Below are 23,685 nucleotides of genomic sequence, written 5' to 3' on the forward strand. Positions count from 1 at the left end.
GCACTGCCTAACCTTGTTTTTGACATGAATCGTACTTATTAGCTTCAACGTAGTCGCATGCAAATACCATACCATCGATTCCTATAATGGCACATTTTGCCAGGAACGGAATGTAGAACAGAGGAGTGAATCAAAGAGTGGAATGTGCACTGTACTGTGCAAAAGGAAAAGCAAAAGCTTTGCTCCACAATGCAGTGTACTACTTTGAATTGGCCAGTACTGGCTCTTGCTGGCCCTTACTGGCACAGGTGTACATTTACTAGTCAGACGTTAATCGAGTTCTACAAGGGGCTGTGATTTTTCAGCAATTTTGTCCGTTTTTCAATGGGCATTTTGATCTTGCTGCATGGTGGCCACTCAGCTGGTTTGGAGACGAAGAGGGGTTCCACTTTTGGACTGTGGCCCAGCACTACCTCTCACCACAGGAGCAGAGGCGTGCACTGGCACCTTGCTATGACATGCTGTGCCCTGATGGAGAGTACAAGGTAAGCAGGGCCCAACTCGTTGCAAAGGATGGACGGTACTACCTTCTTTGTGGGCTTTTGTCTACTCAGTGCCGGTTTTTAACGCAAGGCCAAAACCAAAGTCTGTTTGTTCCAAACGTGAAAAATTTTCATCTTTCAAATACAATACAAATAGACAAACCTCAATTTAATGGACTTCAATGTGATGAAACCCCAATGTGACAAAATTCAGGATACGAAATACAAGAGGTACCTAGGGAGGATGGAGACATGCACAGGAGAGAGCTCTGCAGTCATGCTCACTCAAATTTGTATGTGCTGATTTGTCCATCAAAATGTATTCTTAAAATTATTAGATATAAAACTGGGCCTGCAGCGTGTTTTTTACCAGAGTCAGCGGGAAGGTCACACGTGCTGTGTTATGCAGCTACATACCAGCTCTTGGGAATTACTAAAATAATGCCTCGCATCATCTGAGCAAGGCACCCCCATAAGGTCGAGCATTGGGGGGGAAGTAGGGATATGTCACTTTCGCACAAGCCTTTTGTTAAAGGACCCCTGCAATGCTTTTTTTGAAGGTACTTTTCGGGCTCTACATCTGTTGTTCATGTCGTTCACATGCAGATGCAAATGAATTATCAGGATCGGTGCGGTAATAAGAAAGTTATTCAATTTTTAAAAATACAAGCTAATTGAACGTTGCTCTCTCTCGAACACCAAGGGACTGCTGCTCGCTTCCCATTTTCCGCAATCATGTCGCATCACTGGACTGATGAGGGCAGTGAAAACGCCACGTTCTGCGAGTTTTCAGTTCACAGTTGTCTGACCTGGGAAGGCCCTTTCTGCGTTTCTTGACGGCATCTTTCAGCAGCGCCACACCAACACCGAACCAACCATGCCGATACAGTGCCGACAAGTAGGAGAAGGCGGAAATGCGCCGAAGTCATGTGCCCATCGCTGCGTCAATATGTGTTGCTAGGCTTACTTTTATGAACTCTACCACACTCTTCCAGCTATTTTTGGTTAACAAGGGCGGCTGTGCATAACAAAACCTAGCTTGAAGTTATGCCGGGAGTGATTCAAAGTGTGAAGTGCGTGCGCTGCCTTGCTACTGAGGCTTGACGTGAGCTCTAAACAGTCGCATATCGTGGCTTAAAAAAAAAGAACTTCTGAGGTCTCACACATACACACACAAAAAAAAAAGAGTCCCGGAGGGTCGAACCACTGACCTTCAAAACAGTAGTGTGGTGCGTTACCCACTCGGCTATTCCAGCAACGAGTACATGCACAAAATTTTCACATTCAATGCCTGTGTGTCACAAATTCGTGTGTAGTTTTTGTCATTTTTCAGAAATTCTGGGAGTGATAGCGTTTGTTTATCCCGAACTGAGCTTGCAGATTAGCCCGGTCATGCTAATGCTACAAGAAATTTAGCCAGAGCTCACTCGTTTATTAAATGAAAAGCTGTCGTATATTCGCGATCTCCCCGATGCAAGCCAAGTTAGTCACGAAAGGAATGCACCACTAGAATTACAGTTGTCTTTGGTAACAGTTTCCCAACAAAAATAGTGTAGACCATTTACAACATAACCGCCTATAGTGCAGGACCGGGTATAATGCGGGGGTTTGTAACCACCGGTTTGCTTTGCCTCCCAAAGCACAATACTGTTTATAGTGCAGGTCTTTTGGGAGGTTCGCTGATCGACTGGCGCAGTTGCTGGGGCATTGGTTTAGGGTTGCGAGAAAAAAAAAAAAAAAAAACGGAATCAGCCATTTGGCGCAGCACATGGTGCCGGCTCTCCTCTAACCTTGACGCAGAAATGAAGCTAAAATAGGCACCCTTTTGTTTCCATGTTCTGTTTGCACTCACGTGATTACCGCAACTGCCCTCGCTTAACTCACCTTATTTCTGCTTCGATCCTGGTCATCCTTTTTGCATCTGTATCTGAATGACATGGAGAACAAGCATATGGCCTGAAAAGTGCCTGTGAAAAAAGCGTTGCAGGGGTCCTTTAAGGGAGGACATGGTTCTTAAGACTACTTCTTTTAATTTTGAAGTAAACTCTGTGAAACTTGTCAGTGTTGCTGCTTTTTCCCCACTTATTTCAAATATGCCATTATTTCTTGAGTCAGTCAATTAGTTTCCAAGTTAATTAAAATTATCCACTTTTGGGGGAGCAATAGACAAAACAGTGTTTGGCATAAAACTATAATCTTTACATTTTCCACTGCTATGAACCCTGGTGAATACAATAAGAGTGAATGAATAAAATGTCTTTATTTATTGTAGGATGGCTCTTTGGCCTAATAGGGGGGAAGAGGGGTGCAGGAGAGAAGACAGAAAGAAAAGCAATAAGTGCATAGACACGTGTGCATAGGCTGTACATTCAAAATCACATGCGGCGATTAATGCCTGCCTCGTGAGCGAACGCCCAGAGGGAGAGCAGTGTGTCATGGCTGTTGTTGTGTTGGGGGTGGTCCATTGGTGCAGGGTGGTGATGTGAACCGCCCCCCAACAGCAGCCGTGAGAAGCAGTTTTTTTATGCACCACTTGGAACTAATTTTACAGCTCAGTAAACTTTGGTGTTTGAAATGGGAATTCGAAATGGTTTCTTGCTACTGGTGCCACAAAAGTTTAATTATCTGTAAAATTAGTTCCAGGCAGTGCATCAAAAAACCACTTGTCTTGTTGCATTCGCCAAGGTTCATAGCATTGGAAAATGTAAAGGTAACAGCTTTATTATGCCTAACACTGTTTTGTCTGTTGTTCCTCCAGGAATGACTAATTATCCTGGGAAGTAAATGACTGACATAAAATAATGGCATATTTGAAATCAGTGGGGAAAAAGCAGAAAGACTGGCAGGTTTCGCAGAGTTTACTTGAAAATTAAGAAAAGCTGTTTCAAGAGCAGTACCCCCTTAACATCAGCAACATGCCTTGCTGTAATTTGTTTTTATAAAGCGATCCTGTTTTACGATCAGATAAAATTATGTTGGTCATGTCTAGTTTGTCACCATGTGGCGAATTTAGAGCCAGCTTGCTTTATAAGAGTGGCAAGTACTTACTCTACAAAAAAGACACTACATTGTGGTATTTAAGTTTTATGTATACGATATTTTTATACGATATTTTATACGATAAATTAATATCGTGTAAAACACAAGATATAATGTCGAAAGTAGCGAATGTGGCGTGTTTGCAATGTACTCTAAAATGAATGAACAAAACACATAAGTGCTGTCTCTAGCACATGATGACACGGGCAGTGCTTAATGCTGCAGCTGTAAGAGCCGTTTCTCCAGAGTGAGAAATTGACATTGGTTTAGTAGCTATTTTTGCCCGAAAAGTGCCCATTGCATGCACTTGCCATTCTGGAAGGAGCATAACATCTCAAAGCTGCTTCACAGGGGGCACAAATAGTTCGAACTAGATCATGCTAGAAATTCCCCTGTTGTTGGCAGGGGAGTGCTAGCTGAGGGATCTTCACTCACACCGCGCGACAAAGGCGGTACCAAAGAAAGAAGTGGCAGCAGGCGCTCTCGCCTGGGCGCGCAGGCCCTGCAGCTGGAGCGCTTGCGGCTGCACGAGGGGCGGCGGGCGGGCCACAGCCAGACGCAGCGCTGTGTCTGCCGCCTGCTGCTGCTGGGCCAGGCCGACCAGGCCGTGCAGCTGCTGCTGGAGACCGAGCCCGGCAGCGAGCACTTCTACAGCGACTCGCTGCGGTGCGTGCATCCCTGGACACCTGCATCTCGCCGGTCGCGTTGAGCCTGTGCAAACATTCGCCCAAGTGGCACGCATTCTCTGCATGGGGCAAGCCTCCTTGTGCTTCTTTTGGTTCTCCATGAGAGCGGCATCCCTTTCAAACGCAGGGGCTAAATGCAGTGGCGTTGCTGGGTAAACTTTCACCCGGGGCCCAGAAAATTTGTCACCCCCTCACATATATAAAACAATTGTTAATAATCAAACTAGTGTTATTGTTACTACTAATAATATTAATGTCTTCCATTGTTACCATATTAAGGCTGGTTCACACTTGCTACTGGAGCTACCAAAAGCGATTTCTGTCGCTCTTTTTTGTCGTTCGGCATCGCTCTCGTCGCGTGACAGGAGCGATTGGTCTCGACAAATTTCGTATGTTTCATTTAGATACCAATTTTTAAAAAAAACTTTTCACAGATACTGAATGCGTGGGCTTCGAAATGTCGATGCGAGCATGCATAATATGCAACATGTGATGCGAAATGAAGCCACAGGAAAATTGATGTGTAGTTATATATAAAGAAATGACAATATATCAGAAAAGTAAGCAGCAAGATAAGAAGGCGTGTGTTATTAAGGCAAACTAAACCATAATAGCCACACGAGCTTGGTTTACATAACCTCAGACGCCGAATCAGGTGCAGATCTCGAATTAAGTATCGATAAAAATCCTAACAGTAGGGAGCTTCATGGTGTGTCGCTCATGAGCACGAAAACACCGTAAGCAGCCGAGAAAAGTGGCCAAGAGCTACTTGCGGCAGCACAGGGTGTAATGCGCCAAACCAAAGTGGGGTAGGAGCAGCGTGAGAGTTCCACATCTTACTGTCAATACCAAGCGAATGAGTGCTTGCAAGAGTGTGGAGGTGTGAGAGAGTCTCAGGCCTCGTCAAAAAACGAAGGTGGCCGCCAGAGGCGTTCGGAAAGCTTTGCAGCCCGCTGGGCCGACTAAATGGTGCAGACGTCACGCGGGCCTGGAGGAGGATGGCCAGCAATGATAGGGCTGTTTAAAGGCAACAAATCCAAGGCAAATAGTTGCTTCATTTAGATCAATTTTCGTGTGTCCAGGAACACACCTTAAACAAATGAAGCTCGGAAGACCACAAGCGGAGCCTGGTGAAAGAAGGCTGGGGGAGAGATAGACGTTGTCTCAGCAAATAAACAAAAGTCAGACTGGCTTTTAAAAAAAAGCTATTTGCAAATATTGCGCTGGAAAAGTGGTATAAAATGAGAAAGAAAATGACCGCCCCAGAAATTCTGAAAAACCGCCTGCACCTACCGGTTTCTCATTAAAGGCAGCCTCTGCGGCAGCAACTGCATGCTGGAAATTTCTCTAGGTGAGCATTTCAGTACTTTTGAAATAGATACATTGTCGGGTCTCTTTATTTCAATGGTTATCTGGTTACTGAGAATGGAAGCAGATAGAAAGGGGACATTTAGCGGGGAAAGAGACGACTGGCCGTACACGAGTCGTCTACGCGGCCAGTGCCCGGCTGGTCGTGTGGATGTTTGTCGGCGACGATGTCGTCGTTTCCTTTTGTACGTTGTAAAAAATATTCCATCACACATTTGCAACTAAATTAATTGTCGTTGTCGTCTTGGGACAATGAACACAGTATAAAATGTGAGGTTCGGGCTTACCAGTAACGCAGCCATAAAAAATATTCCATCACACATTTGCAACTAAGTTAATTGTCGTTGTCGTCTTGGGACAATGAACACAGTATAAAATCTGAGGTTCGGGCTTACCAGTAACGCAGCCACCAGCCAGTGGAGCAAATCCGAATCGAAGGAGGCTACGAAGCGATAAAGAAGGAACTCTTGAGTAAAATATCAGATTCGTACGGGCCTGAGTGTCACACGCTAGCTCACAACCGTTCGGTCGCGCCCATCCCGATATGTTGGTGACAACGATTTCATTAACGTCGTTGTGTAGTCGACTAGCTCAAGTTGACTCCTAGATGAATCAACCTTTTCCAAGTAATATCGCTCTCTCCAACCAAAAGGAATAACCAAGCACAAGAAGTTTGGGAACTGTTATGTCCACGTAGTTAGTGACAAGCTGACGCACAGGCACTCTTGAAAATAGGGTTTATTCACCCAAGAAGAACACGGCTTTTGCGACTGGACTGAAGCAAGGTCCTAAAGTGTCTCCCCGTGCATTGTCCATCGCCCTGCGGAGTCGGGGGCGGCGCTGGCGAGGGAAAGGGCCCCCTCGCGGGGGACACTAATCGGCGCGCTGTCGGGAGGCGCCGACACAACAGACCTGCGCTTCCGCTGGGGAGCACGAACACAACAGGAACTATCTCGATTCGCTCTTCCTTCAGGGGTGACTGGGGTCGCGTTGTAGCGCCGGTCACTCACAAAGCGCCTCGCTGTGGAGCGCGGTGCCCGCGTGTACACAATTGGGAGGGTTCGGAGGGAAGTGCATCTTTTTCTCCAGTTGGTCACGCTTCCGGACGTTTCACCGAAGTCTGTTTTGCGGTCTGATGTTTCGCAATACTGGGCCGGACGTTGTTGTTGCGCTGCCTGACTCGTTCCACTAGATTTTTCCTCTCCAATGCAGGGAGAGGGGCACTCAGCTCAAAAATCTTGTATACGACACCGGGCGTCCTGTCCTTTGTCGCACAGTCTTCGACTTTTTTCTAGTAACGTTCACAAAGCACTCGGCAGAACGCTTTCACTAGCACAGAAACCGACCATCTTCCGGGATGGGAGCACTCAGCAGATTGAATGCCTAATGATAGAAAGTGGGTGACGTACCAGGCGTTTATCTTTTTGTAATGCAGTTAATTTTGTTGCCCTGTCCTTTTTTTTACTCATACTCCACTTTGAAAGATCCTCTACCAAAGCAAAATATTTAGGTCATCAGCTTCAAATATTTCTTTACTTTCTTAACTCCGCGGGACTCCCACACGAAAACCATGATAAAATAGAAAGAAAATGAACACAAGGCTATCTGCTTTATTTATGTGCGCAACGCTAATTCTCATTTATATTGCTTTTAAGTTACAGGAGAATGAAATAAAAAAACGTAGATTTTCCTGATTAACAGTTAGTTAAATAAAATAAATGCCTACATAACTGTTCTATTTCTTGCATAATTTGTTCGACAAGCTACTCATCCGTTGTTCTTTTAGTTCAATTACACGGGGCTGCACGGGATACGCCCCTTCCATATATCCCCATCTTCGTGCAATCGCCATGTGCTGGCTGCGTCGCTGGTCACGATGAACAAAAGTCAATGACTTAAAAAATATGAGCTATCAACACCCGATTTCAGATGCTCCGCGATTGCTTGGATCGCAAATTGGTTGGTTAGTGCAAGCACTGAAGGAATCTGGTGCAACCAAGGGAAATCACGACGACCCATTCGTCTCGCCCATTGTCGGACATCTGCGCTCCCCCCCGACCCCCCCCTTCCACTTGCGCCCCTCCTCCCAACACAGGCTTAATTTGTACAGTTAGCTCGCCCGCACCAACCTTCATTGCATGTTTCACACTTACTTTCAGTTCGTTTTATTTCTCAGTCCACGCTTCCTCAAGATTCAATCTTCCCCACATTTTCTTTGTAAGTCATTTTCACCTTGGTTTTCTTCTGAAAATATGCCAAGCGGACCGGGGTACACGGTTTCCGACGTGTCACTGCGAAGACTCCAGAAAATGCTAAACATTCACCATGAGCCCATACACAGCATCTCATGCGCGTAAAAAAAGCCACGTGGAAAGCCGCCGAGGACACATGACCAGAGTGTTGTTGGCCCTGATGCCTCCCCCCCATCACCCCTCCCATTCTCCTCCTCCTCCCCCCCCCCCCCCCCCCTTCCCCGTACTGCTCTCGTCCGCCTTAGCCCCCTGTTGTCCCATGGAAAAACAAGCTCGCTCGCTACACCCCTCCGAGCGTCGCAGTCATACCGACAGCACCCCCTCTCCAGTAATCGTTCCTTGTTCGCTTCCGCTCACCCTACAGCCAATTAACTCCTCAAGCCGCACCCATACTGGACTACCGCAATATTCCTGGATGCCAAACTTCTACTCGCTTTCGTTCATTGTACCAGGAAACAAATTTCAATAGACGGGTGGGGACGTATATTGAACAGGCCAAAAAAGCTGTGGTATCGGTATACAGTCGTCTTCCAGTTTAAGACGTCTGCGTTACACATTGTAGGGTCACAAGTGGCACCCCCCCCTTTACCGAGGGGTTGGTACCCGAGGCCCAGGGCCCCCCCCTGCCCCCCTTTAGCGACGCCACTGCCTAAATGTGGTCTAAACAAAGATTTCTCACATAAGGGCGATAAATGAGCATCATAAAATTTATTTCCCGAGTTCCAGCTTACACTTCACACGAAGGTCATATTTTTGGGTCTACCGTAAAAACCCGCGTATAATACGATGTTTTTTTCCAAATTTTACTATGCAAAATTTTCGCCTCGTATTATATGTGGATCCCAAAGTTTTCAGCCGAAAATTTGCACTTGCACCTGCTACCAAGAGGGAATGAGGTCACGAGACCCGTAAGTCACAGATACCGTATGGCTGACGCGGGTTTCTCCGGCGGTTCTTTGTGGCTGGATCGCGGATGGGTGGGCCAGAATCCCAGAGGAGCTCGTCAGTCGCTATTGTAAGAAATGCGGCATCTGGAACACCCTTTATGGCACTGAGGACCACTTTCTGTGGGAAGACATTTTCGACAAGGCGACTTCAGGAGGCAGCGGCAGCGAACCTGACGATGACTGAACGGACGTCGGGAGACAGTGCCAGAGAAAACTGAGAATGACTGAACGGTAACTGCAGTGCAAATAAATGTTTTCTGTGCTCTTTACCTCGCATTATATGCGGATGAGAACTTTTTTTCTGATTTTGGTGTCTCCGAATGACACCTCGTATTATACGCGGGTCCGTATTATACGCGGGTTTTTACGGTATATTGTTTAACACCAAAAATGGGAATGAAACCTACCTGCTTATTTACAAAACATGCATAAAAACGATTTTTGCCTACAGGATAGTGGCAGTCATGGAACGGTGGCATAACCTGTGGTGTGCGGCAAATGCTGGATGCCAGTTCATGAGGGGAAGGAGCCAATGTGGCAGCAAATTAAAAACCTTCTCTCAATTAAGGATGAGCACAAATAGTACATAAAAGTTAATACAGATCGCAGTAAAATATTCCCATGGTTTGTCGTTACCAATACCGATGAAGGGTGGGTTCCTTTTTTTTCCCCCACCTGCTTTCGGATCCTCTTTCATACACTGTGCCAAATTACCCAGCTTTCCAAAATCAGAGCAGAGCAGACATAAAGGAATTGTGCTAATCATACAGGTTGTCAAACTACATACAATGAAACCCCGATAATACAACTGTCAAGGGACTGCATGAAAACGTCGTATGGCCGGGGTGTCATATGGTCAGTAAATGCTGCCCTAGTTGACAGTCTCGCACGACAAGTGGGCTAAGGACGTACTTATTTAAAATACTATATTTAGCGCGTTCTCGTGTAATTTGCAAACCCCTAACTGAAATCTCAAGTTTATAACAAAAAAACGCCCATTTTGTGCCCCCTTCCCCCCTGCATTGTCCACGCTGGCCCGCCAGCCCTGCGCCTCACATGCGCGAGATAATTTGTCTGGGCACGTCGTTGGCCTTTACGGCTTGAGAGGGGAAAAGGTGAGAGTGTGAATTGACAACAGAAGGGGAAGCGAAACAAGTGACAGAAAGAGGTGGCAATGGACGATTAGGCAGGAAAAGAAGGAACGAAGCGACAGTACACCTTTGGAAGACATTGACAAGCAGAGATCAGGTGGTAAGAGTGATAAAGGCCGGAAAGAAACGAGGCTGCTGCGATGTGGAGGTTGAAGCAACGAACAGAGGCAGAGAGACTGGTTAAAGAAAGAAACTTGGATCGAGTGGGCAAGGAAAACAGGAGTTTGTAACGGTGAAGTATTGCGTATGTGTTTTCACGTTCGTCGGCTCGATGGCAACTTCCAGTTCGCAGTCCACTGGCCACCTGGACTTTGACTCCTGCAATTGACGCGTTGGCGCTCTGCTGCCATGTGGGGCAGCAGAGCGCTTATTAGTTTGCATGACTGTATTTTTTTTTCCTTATGAAAACTGCTTCCATGAACTGCCTTGTTATTTTGGGGGGAGGTGGAGGGGGATGGGGGTTTGGCAGTTTGCTTTTTCTGCCAAGAACACGACGACACAATTTTCTTGCATGTTTCTTTTCAGTCATTTCTCTCTTTCGAAGTGGTAGAAGAGGCCAGGTAATATAATCTACCGTCTTAGCATTACTTGCCCCATTGTGAAAGCTGGCCCAGCTGCATGATGGATGAAGTTGACTTTTCAGTGCCAGCATCCCTGTGGTGGGTGCCTAAAACTTTCTGGTGGTTACTTTGGGTGGGGACAGCAGCAACCTTGGTGGCATCTCTGAGATGGCAGGCCGCGAGTGGGCACGGTGCGCTTTCTTTTCAGAGCCTGCTTGGTGGCCTCGCTGAAGAGCGAGAGCAAAGCGCAGTCAGTGGTGAAGTTGGTCGCCACCAACCTGATTGCCAACGGCCGCACGTGGGATGGTGTCCAGCTGCTGTGCCTCATCGGCAAAAGCCTCGATGCGTGCCGCTACCTGCAGGCCGCCGGCCAGTGGGAGGACTCGGTGTGGCTGGCCAAGGTGAGCGTTGGCTGCGGGCGCCAGTGCGGCTACTCTCACCCGCTCTCTCCCTCTCCCGATGCCAGTGCACGCTGGGGGGCCCCGGCCGCTGCGAGGTGGTGGCCAAGTGGGCCGAGCACCTGGGTCAGCTGGGCCACAAGGGCCGGGCCGTGCTGGCCCTGCTGAGCGGGGGCCAGTGCATGCGCTGCCTCCAGGCCCTGCACGCGGCGCGCATGGTGGAGCGGGCCGCCCTCTTCCTCGATGCCTGCCTGGAGCAGGCCGCACTGCCACCCCCAGGGGCAGAGGCCCCCCGTATCCTTCGTGGGGACGCCCTAGTCCGCTTGCGCACCTTCACTGCTCACAACGCCGGGTTGCGCACCAACGGGGCATACCCAATGCCAAGTTTGGCCGCAAAAGTTTAGAACGCTGTGTGCTGGGCTGATGACATTCTGAGGAGATGCACCCGCTGCCTTTCAGGGGAAGGATTTTTTTTTTTTTTTTTAAACTAAATAACTCGCATACTTGCATACAGCTACTGAAATCAAAGCTGGTATCAAAAAAATTCTAGCCTAAAATGCAGCCTTTTTACCGAAACAATTCAGCAGCTTGCAAAATGTTGTATGGCAAGAGCCACATTGTCGATATCTTCTGGCACCCGCTGGGGTAGTCTTAGCACTTTTGGGACAGCAGAAGGAACTGTGTGCTGAGGATGCACCAGCTGCTCATTAGCATACTGCAGAAACCACTTCACGGGGCCTGTGGACCGTGCACAGTGGGAACAAATTTCATTGTTATGCAAGGACTGCGCAAATGGGAACCTAGCTTCTGTGTTCCAAGTGCACCTAACAACTCAGCTGCTACAGCAGCCACCTTCAGTTCCTAACACATGGCTGCCAGTGCCCAGAACATCACAGGGGCAGTGTGGCTCCGTGCCCCTTGTGTTCGCAATGTGGAGAAGAGGCAAGTTCTTGCGACAGCTACATCAGGAGTTGATTCCATGGGGTCGGCAATTGTCCTCTGTGTGGAATGTACAAACCAACATTATGTGCTTGCAATACGCCTACCATGGAGTTTCTTACATATACTAAAGGGGAAACAGGCGCCAGCATCAATGCTACTTGCGGGAGGCCGTCCGTGCCACCGTGGGATCATTGGGCAGAGTAGAGCTTTCTGCTCTGATGTGTCATTGGCTAGCCTTGTGACTCTTTGTCGAATGTGAAATCACTTAAAGTGGAGCCACGGTGTAGCACTAAAATAAGGCCCCCTTTTTTTATTTTTTTTTTTTAAGGTTTAAATGAACATCGTCATCTCCGATTGACTGAGACTCTGATCGGCCAAGCCAGCCATCACTAAATACCTTTAACTTTTGCAACACCCCACAAGGACGTATTTTAATTGTTTGATTATTAATGTAAATGAATGTATGAGAACAGTCCGTAACTGTTGTATACTTATGACAAAACATTTGCGCCGCAGTCAACCCATAGCTCCCAGACAACCTATGCAAATTGGCTTGTTTTGCAACTTTTGGCTGTAGTTGGTCTACAGAAGCCCGTTGTTAGTTAAACACTCGAAGTTTTTACGAAATAATATTGACCAGAAGGTCTTGTAATTGCTGCCCTACATGTTTGTATAAAGAGGGACGAACTCTCAAACCAGTTGGTGCCTGGAGGTTGATTTCAAAGTGGGTTAAATTCTAAAAACAGCCAGGGGAGCTCTGGTAACTCAGTTCTAAAGAAAATGCTTGTACACAGAGGCGTAAGTAGTGATGGAGGTGGCTCTGTGTTTCTGTGGCTCTGCAGGTCTGGCATGGTGAGTGACAAGCAATACGAATTTGTGCCACCTGTTGGGCCTGGCCATTTTGTGGGAAGCAGGGGAGATGCTCTGGTGCCGTGCAAAAGGAAAAGTCCGCACAACCAGCCAGGGCTTCCTTCGGCCTTCTTTGTACTTGGCTTCTTCAGAGCTTTCTGCGCTCCCAAGTGTGCAATGTGGTGTCGTGATGAGCTTTTTAAAACATGGCATTGGCCCGCTGAAAGTGCAGAAATCCTTGGAGTTATTATTAAATACTGTTAAATAAGGATCACTCTCGCCAGTCAAGCACTGGACAGCGCACATAATTGAGCTGCCATACTTTTACTTTATTTTACTTTACTTTAAGCCGGACCCTGTTCACTGATGTACTCATGTTCAGCCCTGATGTTCAGCCCTGGTGTTCAGCCCTGATGTTCAGACCTGTCACTGTCGTGAGCCAGTGCAGCGCTATCTTCCACTATGCTACAAATGGCTGTGGAGAGAAGCATAAGAGGGCACGTAAACAAATTGCCCTTCTTTGATATGCGATAGCTGGTGGCGTTTACAAAGTTCTTGTATGAATAGATCACTCAAACTGGGCTGTGCGGGGCTGTACGTGCTTCAGGAGCCCTTCAAGCTTCTCCTGGATGCATGGCAGCAGGGGATGCATGGCAGCCCCTGCGTGAGCGTAGTTTGCTACCCGGTGCAGCTTGTCATGGCGAGCTAGACACAGATGCCTGTTCTCAGCCCAGCAGAGCTTCCTTGACGACCTGTGTGCAGCGGCCCTGTACCAGAATGTGTGGCTGGATTACGCCAGGTACCTGCATTCCATCAACAACAAGCGAGCCAGTCTGCACTATTGCGGCCTTGCTGGAGAGCTGGCAGCAGACCTGCGCAAGGAAGTGGAGATGCTGCTGGACGAGGAGGAAGGCAACATGGTTGGCACTGCGGAAGCACAATAAAACTATTCCTTGCAATGTGCGCCTCCACAATTTCGCTGCCCAGGCGATAGTATGCGGAGTGTTGCAATGGCAATTTAATAAAAAAAATTCTTTTTTTGTGTCTGTACAAATTGTTGTTGGCACTCAAATTTCATAAGAAAGTTGCGTTTCATACTGGTTTTTCTCCATGCGGTTTTACTCCATGCAAATAGCAGCAGCAGCAGGGTCATTCTATGCCAAATGTCCCAGCCGTAAAATCGACCATCACGGATTTGCTCAGTAAAAATTTTGGGTCATCCTCGCATGGCCCACAATGCTCCCTGAAAGTGTTTTTGTCCAAAACAATTTTGTTCTTTTTCTAGCAGCCCTTTTACCTCCAGGATTTAAAGCAAACTTACGTCTGTGAAAAACTTCATGAAAAAATACCTTCTCTTACAATGGCCACCATTTTTTGTGAACATCATGTTGAGACCCTGGGCTGCTCTATGCCACATTTTTAAAATATATATATATTTTTTTTTTGCTGTGATTATGCCATTCAGAAAATACATGATGTGGAGCATTTTGAAACATTTTTAGCAAATACGAGCACATTCTCTTAGCCAGTGAAGCATTTGTACCTGTATCTCAGCATTGTGGAAAATTGGTAAAAACTATATTTACACTGAAAAAAGGTGAAATGTGCGAGAAAACGTTTGTCAAACTTGGAAAAATCTCCTTTCTGGCCCATATTCACCTTGAAATTGCGCATTTTTGTGCTCGTAGTAAAAATATCAAATACAAGCCATCCACTAGTTCAAATGATCGCAGTTTGTTTCAGTAAGTTTAATCAGAACAGTTTTTGTTTTACCAGAGAAAAAAATTTTTCAATTTGTACAGTGACGCTACTTCACCCCATTGTTCCACAGAGCATCTTCTCTGCATGGCATGCACCTGCCTGCATAAAAGAGGCGCGAGCTGGCGGGTTCGCGCTACAAGAATATCTTTCGCCGCAATGGTATTTGTAGCGTCAGTACAGGAAAGAGGAATAATTCGCGTGCTAGTGGGAAAAGTACAACGTGGAGCTAGCAGTGGTGCGCCCATTCCATTCAGTCAGTCGTCTTACCCATGGGTAAGACGACTGACACTAACTCTGTCTGGTGTACCAGACACAAACTCGAATCCTGCCGGTGCCTGTGTGATTTTTTGCGATAGTAAATGCTACGCGCATGGACGTGGACGGACATATTGTGGTCCTAAGGTACTCCGCACCTAATACTCCGCACCTAGTGAGTGTCTCTGCACCTAGTGAGTGTCTCGAGTTGGTGGGGGTGGCATTGCTTTTGGCGCCCTGTGTGCTGCCGACCACTGCCAGGGTCGCTGGTGCGGAATCTTGCAGCCGATCAGCCGCCATTGCCAACCAAAGGAAACGTGGATGGCGATGTGCACACGTGCGTCCGGTGTCATCTGTTCAAAAGTTTATTTCTGAAGTGTTTTTTTTTTTACTTTGAGGGAGTGTTTCTTCAAAAGCCAGCATGTGAGAAAGATGCCTAAAAAAAAAAGACATCCATGTGCACGTGCGCATCCACCCACGCTCACTATCCTGTCTTTTCCTTCACTTCAAGCGGCAAAGCAGATCGCATTCAGTGTTTGGCGATAGGGGTCACCTTCTTTGTTAGCATGCCTCGTTCATACACGCTTTGGCGGTGAACAGCGAGGGCGAAGTTTGCGTTGCTCACTCTGCCCCGATATCACCGATAAGATATCTTGCCCGTCTCGGTGACGAAATTGTGGCACATATATTCCATCGCGTCTTTGTGTTTTTTGCCTGAAACATGCAGTGGGTTGGTAACTAAAAATGAGTACACCAAAATAGGGAGGAATTGAGGCGAGAAATAGCTTATTTGAATAAAGTCTGATGAGAGGTCACCTCGCACACGCACTAAAACTGGTATTTACGAAGAAAGAAAGCGAGCAGAGATTGGCGCAGTTGTGTGTTTGACAAAAAAGAACAAATATAAATAATAGGTCGCAATACACATTGAATTGATTGGCTCAGACACAAACCAAAATTTTCTGTTTTAGACAGTCAAATGCCATCGCAATTAAAACTATCAAAATCTCTGTGCAATGCATCCTTTGTCAGAGCCAGGCGGTGCTGCGTGAGAAACTAACAGATGGCGCCACGCAATCAAAAGTGGGATTTTTGATTTTCCGGTATGGCTTCGATGACGGGCGTTCCACTGAACACTTCTTGAGCAGCAAATTGGCGAGTGTCTGCAGCATGCTACCCCAGAAAGACACTGTGGCCAGGCAGTAGGCCTAGGTGCGGCGCCGCGAATCGAGGAGCACTGCATTTGGGGAGCCAGCTTTCTCTCAAAACCAGTCCTCGCCGTCCCCCTGCAAACCTCCCTGGTAGCACAGAATGTTGCCCGAACATTTCTGCAACGTTTCCCCTTAACGTTGCCAAAACGTGGCTAATGTCCGCTTTTTTTGACATTAGTGCAATGTTTCCCAGAAACATTGCGTCAACATGATATTAGCATTGCTCCAACATGGGGGCAACGTTTGAAGGGTGTTCTAATGTTTGGATAACTTTGTTTCTGACGTTCGCCAACGTTGCTCCACCCTTGGAGCAACCTTCCAGCCACGTGCGGGACTTGTTTGACACATTACACTTTTAACATACAAAGAACGTTGCTTCAATGCTCAAGCAATGTTTTTATGAAGTTGCAACATTGCTACAATTTTGCGGTAACTTTCCAGCTATATTTTTCCAATGTCGCTTTAATGTTCAAGCGATGCTTCCTACAACGTTATCGCGACTTTATAGATACATTTTTCCACCACGAGGGCCACATCAGCGCACTGTTGATATGACTTTCAAGCAATGTTTCTCTTATGAAGCAATAATATTGCAGCAATGTACAGGTAACTTACAGTTACATGAATCTAATATACACGCAACAATAACTAGATGAAAATATTAGAAGTTAACTTTTTCCTAGAGAGACGATTGTCGACTGCATGATAAGCGAGCAGTTCAAACTTCGTCCGCATAAACTCCTGAAAGGTATAAATTTTAGACCTGTGTATTCATACATTTGATCCCTACACTGACCGAAACACGCAATTAAGGCGGCAAAATAACGACCTAAGAAATGGCGAAATTTTAAAGCAAGGAACATGCTGCAGCTAGCGTAAATAACAACACTGACACTCTTTAAATGAAAAAACGTGCGTTTTATTTTACCATTAACAATCGAGCCGAATACGTATTCTGTTAAAGTATTGAATGTCGCAAGTACACTGTTTCAGCCGATGTTTTCGTTTTCCTCCTCCGGCGCTTGCTTGTTGTTCTGCCTTGACAGGTCAATTCGATGACATACTTGGCCATGAACCCAGTAACATAGGGTTGTTACTGCGGCGCTTCTGCGAAATGAACAAACGCTGTAGTTTAGGATTTTCTGCGAAATGAACAAACGCTGTAGTTTAGGAGAAGTTGCAAAGTTGTTAAAGCATAGACAATATCTCACCTCTCAGAGCACCAGGACTTTTGGTAAACAATATGGCCTCACCGATTTTCTTGTACCTGCAGTTCAAATGAGATTTGACAGCCATTCCTGGAAAACAAACAAAAGGGCATTGCTGTAACACATAGGGTGCTCAGAAGCTCACCTGCACTTTGAATGACGTTTGCTGCCAGATGAGCTGATTCGTGTGTCAATTTTGTGGTACTGGTAAATCTTCATTTCTGAAAACAAACAGAGTGTATAGAAGTGATGCGGAAAACTGAAGTGAAGCAAATTTTAGCTAATGGAGAAAACCTTACCTTTATAAGTATAGCAAAACAGGCCTCTTCACTTATTTCCACTTTGTCTTGCTTGACTTTTTCTAATGCCTGTGTCAACTTGATGACACGCACATCGCATGAGTGGGTTTCTCAAGCATCCCTGGAAAACAGAAAAGGACAAAACAACTTAATTATATAAAATACCTTACAGCTTTCTTTGCAGCTCATTGAGTAATTAAGTGAAAAGTCTTCAGACAGCTTGCAAGAGAATTTTTAATTAACAAGTGAAGCCGACCAACTGATGACGACGCGGTTCGTCGGCAATATTAGTTGAAAGAGGACAATAATTGCCTCAATGCCCATAAACATAAAAATGCAACGAACAAAAATGAGAAAACAAAATTGTCAAGAATGGAAACATTACACAACTAGACGAAATTACAATCGTATTTTCTTGGTTGCCTAATTTTACCTTTTGCTCTCGAAAAATGTGCTTAAAACTGGCATTGAACTGTTTTATTTTTTTTGCGTATGCCATTTTCTTGACGTAGACCAGCTTTTCACATGGAAAGCTTGTACTAGTATTCACAAACTTTCCAAGAAATCAGGCGTTGTTTTACATCATAAGATGCTTAGCATAAGCAGCTGATAACACATGGCTTAAGTGCAACGCTAAATTGTGTTCTAGCTGGAACACCATGCCGCTGAAACGCGTAAAATTAAACATAATAAAGTTAAATTTATTAGTTATATATTTCGCGTGAGTGAGCAGCTGTGGCGAGAAGTAAATTAAAAGCCAATCCTACGTATCAAGGTTCTTGCAGAACCTACACCCCATTTCAGCATCATAACAAAAAATCTACTTCTGAGCGCCCACCTAATTTCGCATTATATTCTTTCCATAAAATTTGAGCGCTGAATACATGTTCCACGTTTTACAACCGTATGCATTCGCAAAAGCTAGAAGGATGCTTAGAAGCTAGAAACGGGAGGGCAGTCTTGTTCCCGCTCTTTTACGAAATCGAGCGCTTACCTTCAGTGGTCGGTTGCTATGGGCTTTCTGGCCCACAAATATTCCCCATAACATGCGGCCACACAACAACATTTCGTATGCCATGGTTCCTTCTCAATTCCGACGTTTGATTGTCAGGATGGCTGCTCGTTTCTGCAAAAGCGCGCGCTTTTCGTTCACTCTCCCCAACCCAACGCCCCAGCTACGGCTGCCAGGCGCAGAGGAGCAGGAGGGGCACGCACGTGTGCGCGTACGAGAGGTGGGTAGGACGTTGGCCAACGACGTTTTAGATGCAAAGCATCTTTTGCTCTGGACTATGACTGTCGTCCTCCGTCCGCACCTCTCCCCACCAGCTGTGCGATAACGCCGCTCTCCTCCTCTCCCTCTCTCCACGCCAGCTGTGCGATAGCGCGCGCGCTGCTCCTCTCTCCTCTCCGCGCGCCGCTCCCTCAGTTGCTGCTTGTCCGATGAACTGAATGGACGCCAACAATTCTGTCAGTGAACTGGCTGGCAGACCTTCAACCAGCGCCAGCCAGCTCACTCCCAGAACCGCGAGCACCTCTGAAGACAAGGCTGCGCAGAGGAGAGCTCGAGATGCAGAACGCAAACGTCGACGCCGAGCAGCGGATCCAGATGACGTTCGGCAACGCGACGCCGCTTCGAAACGTCGACGTCGAGCAGCGGATGCCAAACTTCAAGAAAGTGAAGCCGCTTCGGAACGCCTGCGTCGAGCAGCGGATCCCACACTGCGAGAAAGCGAAGCCGCTTGCTTTGCATCGCCACATAGTTCCCTTCAGGGAGATGGTGTAATCCTTTTTTTTTTCGGCCCTCCCCAACTTCGCGCTCGGCTGCTAAAACTTTCTTTGCGACACACTCTAGAAGGGACGGGGCGGCGACGAAAACAAAAAATAAGGCATGTAGGAAGAAAGGAACGCCCGAGACAGCGTGCCTCATCTCGCAGCACCTCGCCTTTTTCTGAGAACGCCTGGCGCCCTGTATTACGTTTCGCGCCAAGCAGAATGCGAGAAGTGTTCGATGCATTGGAGCTTCTTACGAATAAAAATTACACCAGGAAAAATCTGAAGATAGTGTGTGCAATATATTGGACCACAGATATACGTGGGACGTCCGTTTTAAAGCTGAACGTCCAAGTCCCGCTCTCGATGCCTTGTGGACGTACTTCGGATGTATTTTTCTGGGGAAACGTGACCGTCCATTCAATTTGGTCCGATGGACGTCCGAGCTACGTTTGTGCATGGACGTTTACTATGGTCCCATCAATAACGTCCGCTGGACGCCCATCGTACGTCTGTATGGTTGAAGCAATATTCCTCGATCATGTTTGTAACTTATCGTAATTAGCCTCGCGTTAATTATGTTCGGGAGGCAAACAATTTGTAACCATGATGCTGTATTCGGGTGGTCGCTCTGATACTCCGACTCGGAGTACGCCGATGCGCCGCTTCCCCCAATCCGAGCAAGAGTCACCGCTCCCCAATCGAACGCGTACCCGATCTTGGAGTAGCACGCGACCGTGGCGCCGCGGCGCGGCCAAAACGGCAACTACAAACAGCCAGGCCGGCCAAGGTGTCTCCCGACATCAGCCGAGCACCTTTTATTCGCAATGATTGAAGGTAAGAATAGGTGTGCACAACCTTGCGAACGTATTCTTGCACTTTGAACACAAGAAGTGGTTCGGCGAACAGTTCGGCGAACTTCTCAGCGTAAACGTGCGAGTCGTCGTCGTCTGAGCATACTTTTTCAGTTCCGTATCTCCCCGCCGCGGCCATGGAGAGAAGGCGGCCGACCGCGACTCTCGCCACCGCGGCGCTGCGGTTGCAAGTTGCGCTACGAAAGCGAGCGTCGTCTGCTAGCGGGGAGCGTTCCGCTCGGCATCTCCGGTCCTCGCCACTTCTGGCTGCGTACTGCAAAATAAATAACTGTTCGCGGACGTTTCATCATTTTGTTAACGTTGCTGCCGTTGAAGTTCGAGATATATTTGAAACGGACGGTATCATGCAAGGGATTTGAAGCGGTGGCTAAAATATCAAGAATAACAGCGTTTTAAATGAACGTTCGCGTAGCAGTGGCTGTCAGCGTGCGCACAAATTATCTTGCCATGCCAATTGCGCAAATTTATTGTATCACGAATGATATTTCTTCACACGACTGTTGGAGCAGCTTTCCGTTTCGTGGACAACATAGGTGATATCTTCACTCACAACAACGTCCTTCAGTGTAGGCCCCCGCTTTCAATCCGGCCACGTAAAAAACAATTTGCGGATGCTGCCTCGGTTCTTTTTCGGGTGCTGCCATTCTCCAGTTGGCTGGGAGCCGTATTGCCGCGCTATTCTCGACTATCTGAGCAAAATCGGTGCACTGCAGGGGAACAAGCGCCTCATGGTTGGGCAACTCCTCTTGTCGCTCCATGGGCAAGTGCTCTCTTTTTGTAATCACCTAGCTCGTGCGCAGACGCTGCCTTTCTCTTTTTCGGAGATCCCCGCCGAGTCTGCTTCCTAAACAAGTTGCTGGGAAAGTTGTGAATGTTAACCTGCACCTTCCTTCAGTGTAACCCGGTCGATCTCGACGACTTTATTTATTTATTTATTTCAAGTACCTACATCGCCCATTGGGCATTGTTGTAGGGGGGTTACAGTAGAAAATAGAATACAAACAGCAAAATTGTAACCGAACTAAAATCATGCATAACATTATACATGAGAAATCTAAATACTTGCAGTACAGCATTGTAACAACAGTACAAAACACAAGATTATACAATGAAAGCAGTAATTATATCAAAAATCAACAACCACGAGAAGTACAAAGCCAACGTTAAATATATGGGCCATTTCAGCAACTCAAAATGTTACTTCAATGGCTGTTAGGAAATTAAAATCAGAGAATATTGGTATTTTTAGCGCATTCCAGTCGCTAATAGAGTTCGGAAGGAAAGAGTATTTAAGGACATTCAATCGACAGGTATATTCTCTAATTTTATATAAGGGATCTTCCCGTTCGGACATATAACTAGGCGTCTTTAAATACCGCTCTTTATTTATTTCTTAGAACTTTCCGTCGTCCACAAAGGGGTTTCCATCCCAGGGCCTGAAGAATTCCAGAAGACCTTATTCTGAAATCGTAAATACCTGTTACAAACCTGGCAGCCCTTTTTTGCACCCTCTCCAACTTTTCTTTCAGTACATTCGTGAAAGGGTCCCAAGAAACACAACCATACTCTAGAATTGGGTGCACATTTGTAATATACAGGGTTTCCTTTAGTGTTTGCGGCGCGTCGCTGAAATTTCTTTGGAAAAAATGAATTAGGCGCGAAGCCTTGGCTGTGATTAAATCTACGCGACTGGTCCAATCTAGTACGTGTTGCCGTGAATGTTACGCCAAGATACTTTACTTGATTTACCTTTTGTACTACGCAGGAATTTAAGTAATAAGACCTGGATACTACCTTTTTTTGTTAGTAAATTGCACATGAAAACATTTAGTTAGGTTTAAACTCATTTGCCACTGAGCACACCAAGACACAATCTTATCGAGGTCAGACTGCAGTACCGTGGTGTCATCAACACACTTGACTGGGCAATACAAAACACAATCATCAGCATAAAGCCTCACTGTACATTTCAAACCCAGTGGAAAATCATTGATAAAATAAAAAAAAGAAGCAGCCCCAGAACCGACCCCTGTGGCACTCCGGACAGTACATCAGCTGTTGATGAAGACACACCATTTATCACAACACACTGCTTACGGCCGGTGAGATAATCCTTAATCCAGTCTATCAGGGTTTTAGGAATACCAAGAAACGACAACTTATGCAGCAAAAGACTGTGGGGGACGACATCAAAAGCTTTTTTGAAGTCCAAAAATAACGCGTCCAATTGAATGCCCTGGTCGAATGATGAAGCTATGTCATATACGAATTCGGTTAGCTGTGTAACACAAGAAAGGCCTGCGCGAAAGCCATGTTGAGACGGAGTGAAAAAATTATTATCTTGAAGGTGTTTTAGGCAAGAATATTATTATGTGCTCCAGTGTCTTGCGAACGATCCAGCCGCGAACGATCGTTCGCACGAAACTCTTGTCGCTCACCACACGGTCATTGTCTAAGAAATATCAAGACTATTGCGACCTACAAAGGTGATTCCTACGCGTCGCTTTGGTTCGTCGAACCCCGTGTCTTGTAATCGCTGCGTGCTGTCATAAGCTCCGGGACATTATATTCAGGAGGTCATGGTGCTGCTGCATATTCTCGCTAAAACATTGCAGAGGACTCTTGGCGCGCAGAAATGAAAAGTTTGTAATTATCCACGTTAGTTCCGTTGGTCTCAAGAGGGTTGCTTTCCTGACGAGCGTATTAGTGCGTATGTCGCGGTATGGGAGCTGTACAAATGCGTTGACGGATGTGGAGGGGCACACTTTGTAACTGTTCTTAGGGCACTGGATATACGAGGAGTTCAAGGGTGTTTCGTCTGGTAGGTGGTCGAGGCGGGAGGTTTGGGGGTGATGGTAAGCTTCGTGCAGTTTATCTAAGGTATTATGTACTTCCAGTTCGACCAACTTGCACATGAGTGTCGAGAGGGCGCCGTTCGGTCTGTGAAAATAATTATTTCGCCCCCCACCATATTTGGTGCCCGTTTGTGCTTCTGCTATCAGCCTTCGTCACGCCAGGTGGCTGCATGCCAGAATTTGATACGACGAGAGTGCTGAAGTTGTATGGCACAAAACAGGAACGAGAAATCTTTGAGGCCTATGTGATAAAGATGGGAGACAGATGCACCATAGATTACTGAATAATTAGTGTGAAGTGTGCAGCAGCTGTAATTGCTTTCTATATGTGGTGATAAAGCAGTGTCACATGAGGGTTTTGTTTACTTTGTAGTCACTCTCAGAGGGAAATGAAGCTTTGTTGATGAAGCTCATTCCTGTCTCTATCCTTTCCTTGAGTCATGCCTGACATTTGACCAAAATTTCCACGAAGTCTCAACTAGCCTGCGTAGCCACCTTCATTCAGTTCACTGTTCTGATGCATATTTAAGCACAAAACCCTGGGACGTCTGCCATTAATCACTCATAAGAAACCCTTGATGCCCGCCACACTCGCCACTTCCACAACTTTGCAAAAAACAGATGCAAGCATAGCCATGACAGATTCCACCGTGCTTCCCAGTAAGCATGTCCCTTTATCAAGAAGGATGCATCACATCTCAAATACACTACGACGCATACAAAAGCTAGTGATCATCTACCTCATCTGGACATCACGCCTTATTAAACTACAAGGGA

At 46.5% G+C, this 23,685-nt stretch overlaps 1 protein-coding gene and 1 long non-coding RNA gene across 4 annotated transcripts in view; one reads left to right on the forward strand and one right to left on the reverse strand.

The window, feature by feature from the left end:
* The window catches only part of LOC144156297 (WD repeat-containing protein 11-like), a 76,353-nt gene extending 62,640 nt beyond the window's left edge, over positions 1–13,713 (forward strand). For both annotated transcript variants that reach the window (XM_077688249.1, XM_077688250.1), the window contains exons 20-24: positions 362–485; positions 4,021–4,187; positions 10,694–10,886; positions 10,952–11,177; positions 13,437–13,713. In XM_077688249.1, coding sequence (XP_077544375.1) covers positions 362–485; positions 4,021–4,187; positions 10,694–10,886; positions 10,952–11,177; positions 13,437–13,618 — 892 coding nt within the window. In that variant the 3' untranslated portion in view covers positions 13,619–13,713. The remainder of the gene's footprint in view (positions 1–361; positions 486–4,020; positions 4,188–10,693; positions 10,887–10,951; positions 11,178–13,436) is intronic.
* A 3,111-nt stretch (positions 13,714–16,824) lies between these two features.
* LOC144173739 (uncharacterized) lies at positions 16,825–19,524 on the reverse strand. Of its 2 annotated transcripts, XR_013323381.1 has the most exons (5): positions 18,403–19,524; positions 17,409–17,529; positions 17,255–17,330; positions 17,113–17,199; positions 16,825–17,008 (listed from the first exon to the last, which is right to left on the reverse strand). It is a non-coding gene; the product is annotated as an uncharacterized LOC144173739 (long non-coding RNA). The 2 variants fall into 2 exon arrangements; XR_013323380.1 differs by having other exon boundaries at positions 17,409–19,524.
* Positions 19,525–23,685: the final 4,161 nt, after the last annotated feature.

The sequence above is a fragment of the Haemaphysalis longicornis genome, unplaced genomic scaffold (genome assembly GCF_048455015.1).
Source record: "Haemaphysalis longicornis isolate Haplotype H1 unplaced genomic scaffold, Haemaphysalis longicornis Haplotype H1 scaffold_1, whole genome shotgun sequence".
Lineage (NCBI taxonomy): Eukaryota > Metazoa > Arthropoda > Arachnida > Ixodida > Ixodidae > Haemaphysalis > Haemaphysalis longicornis.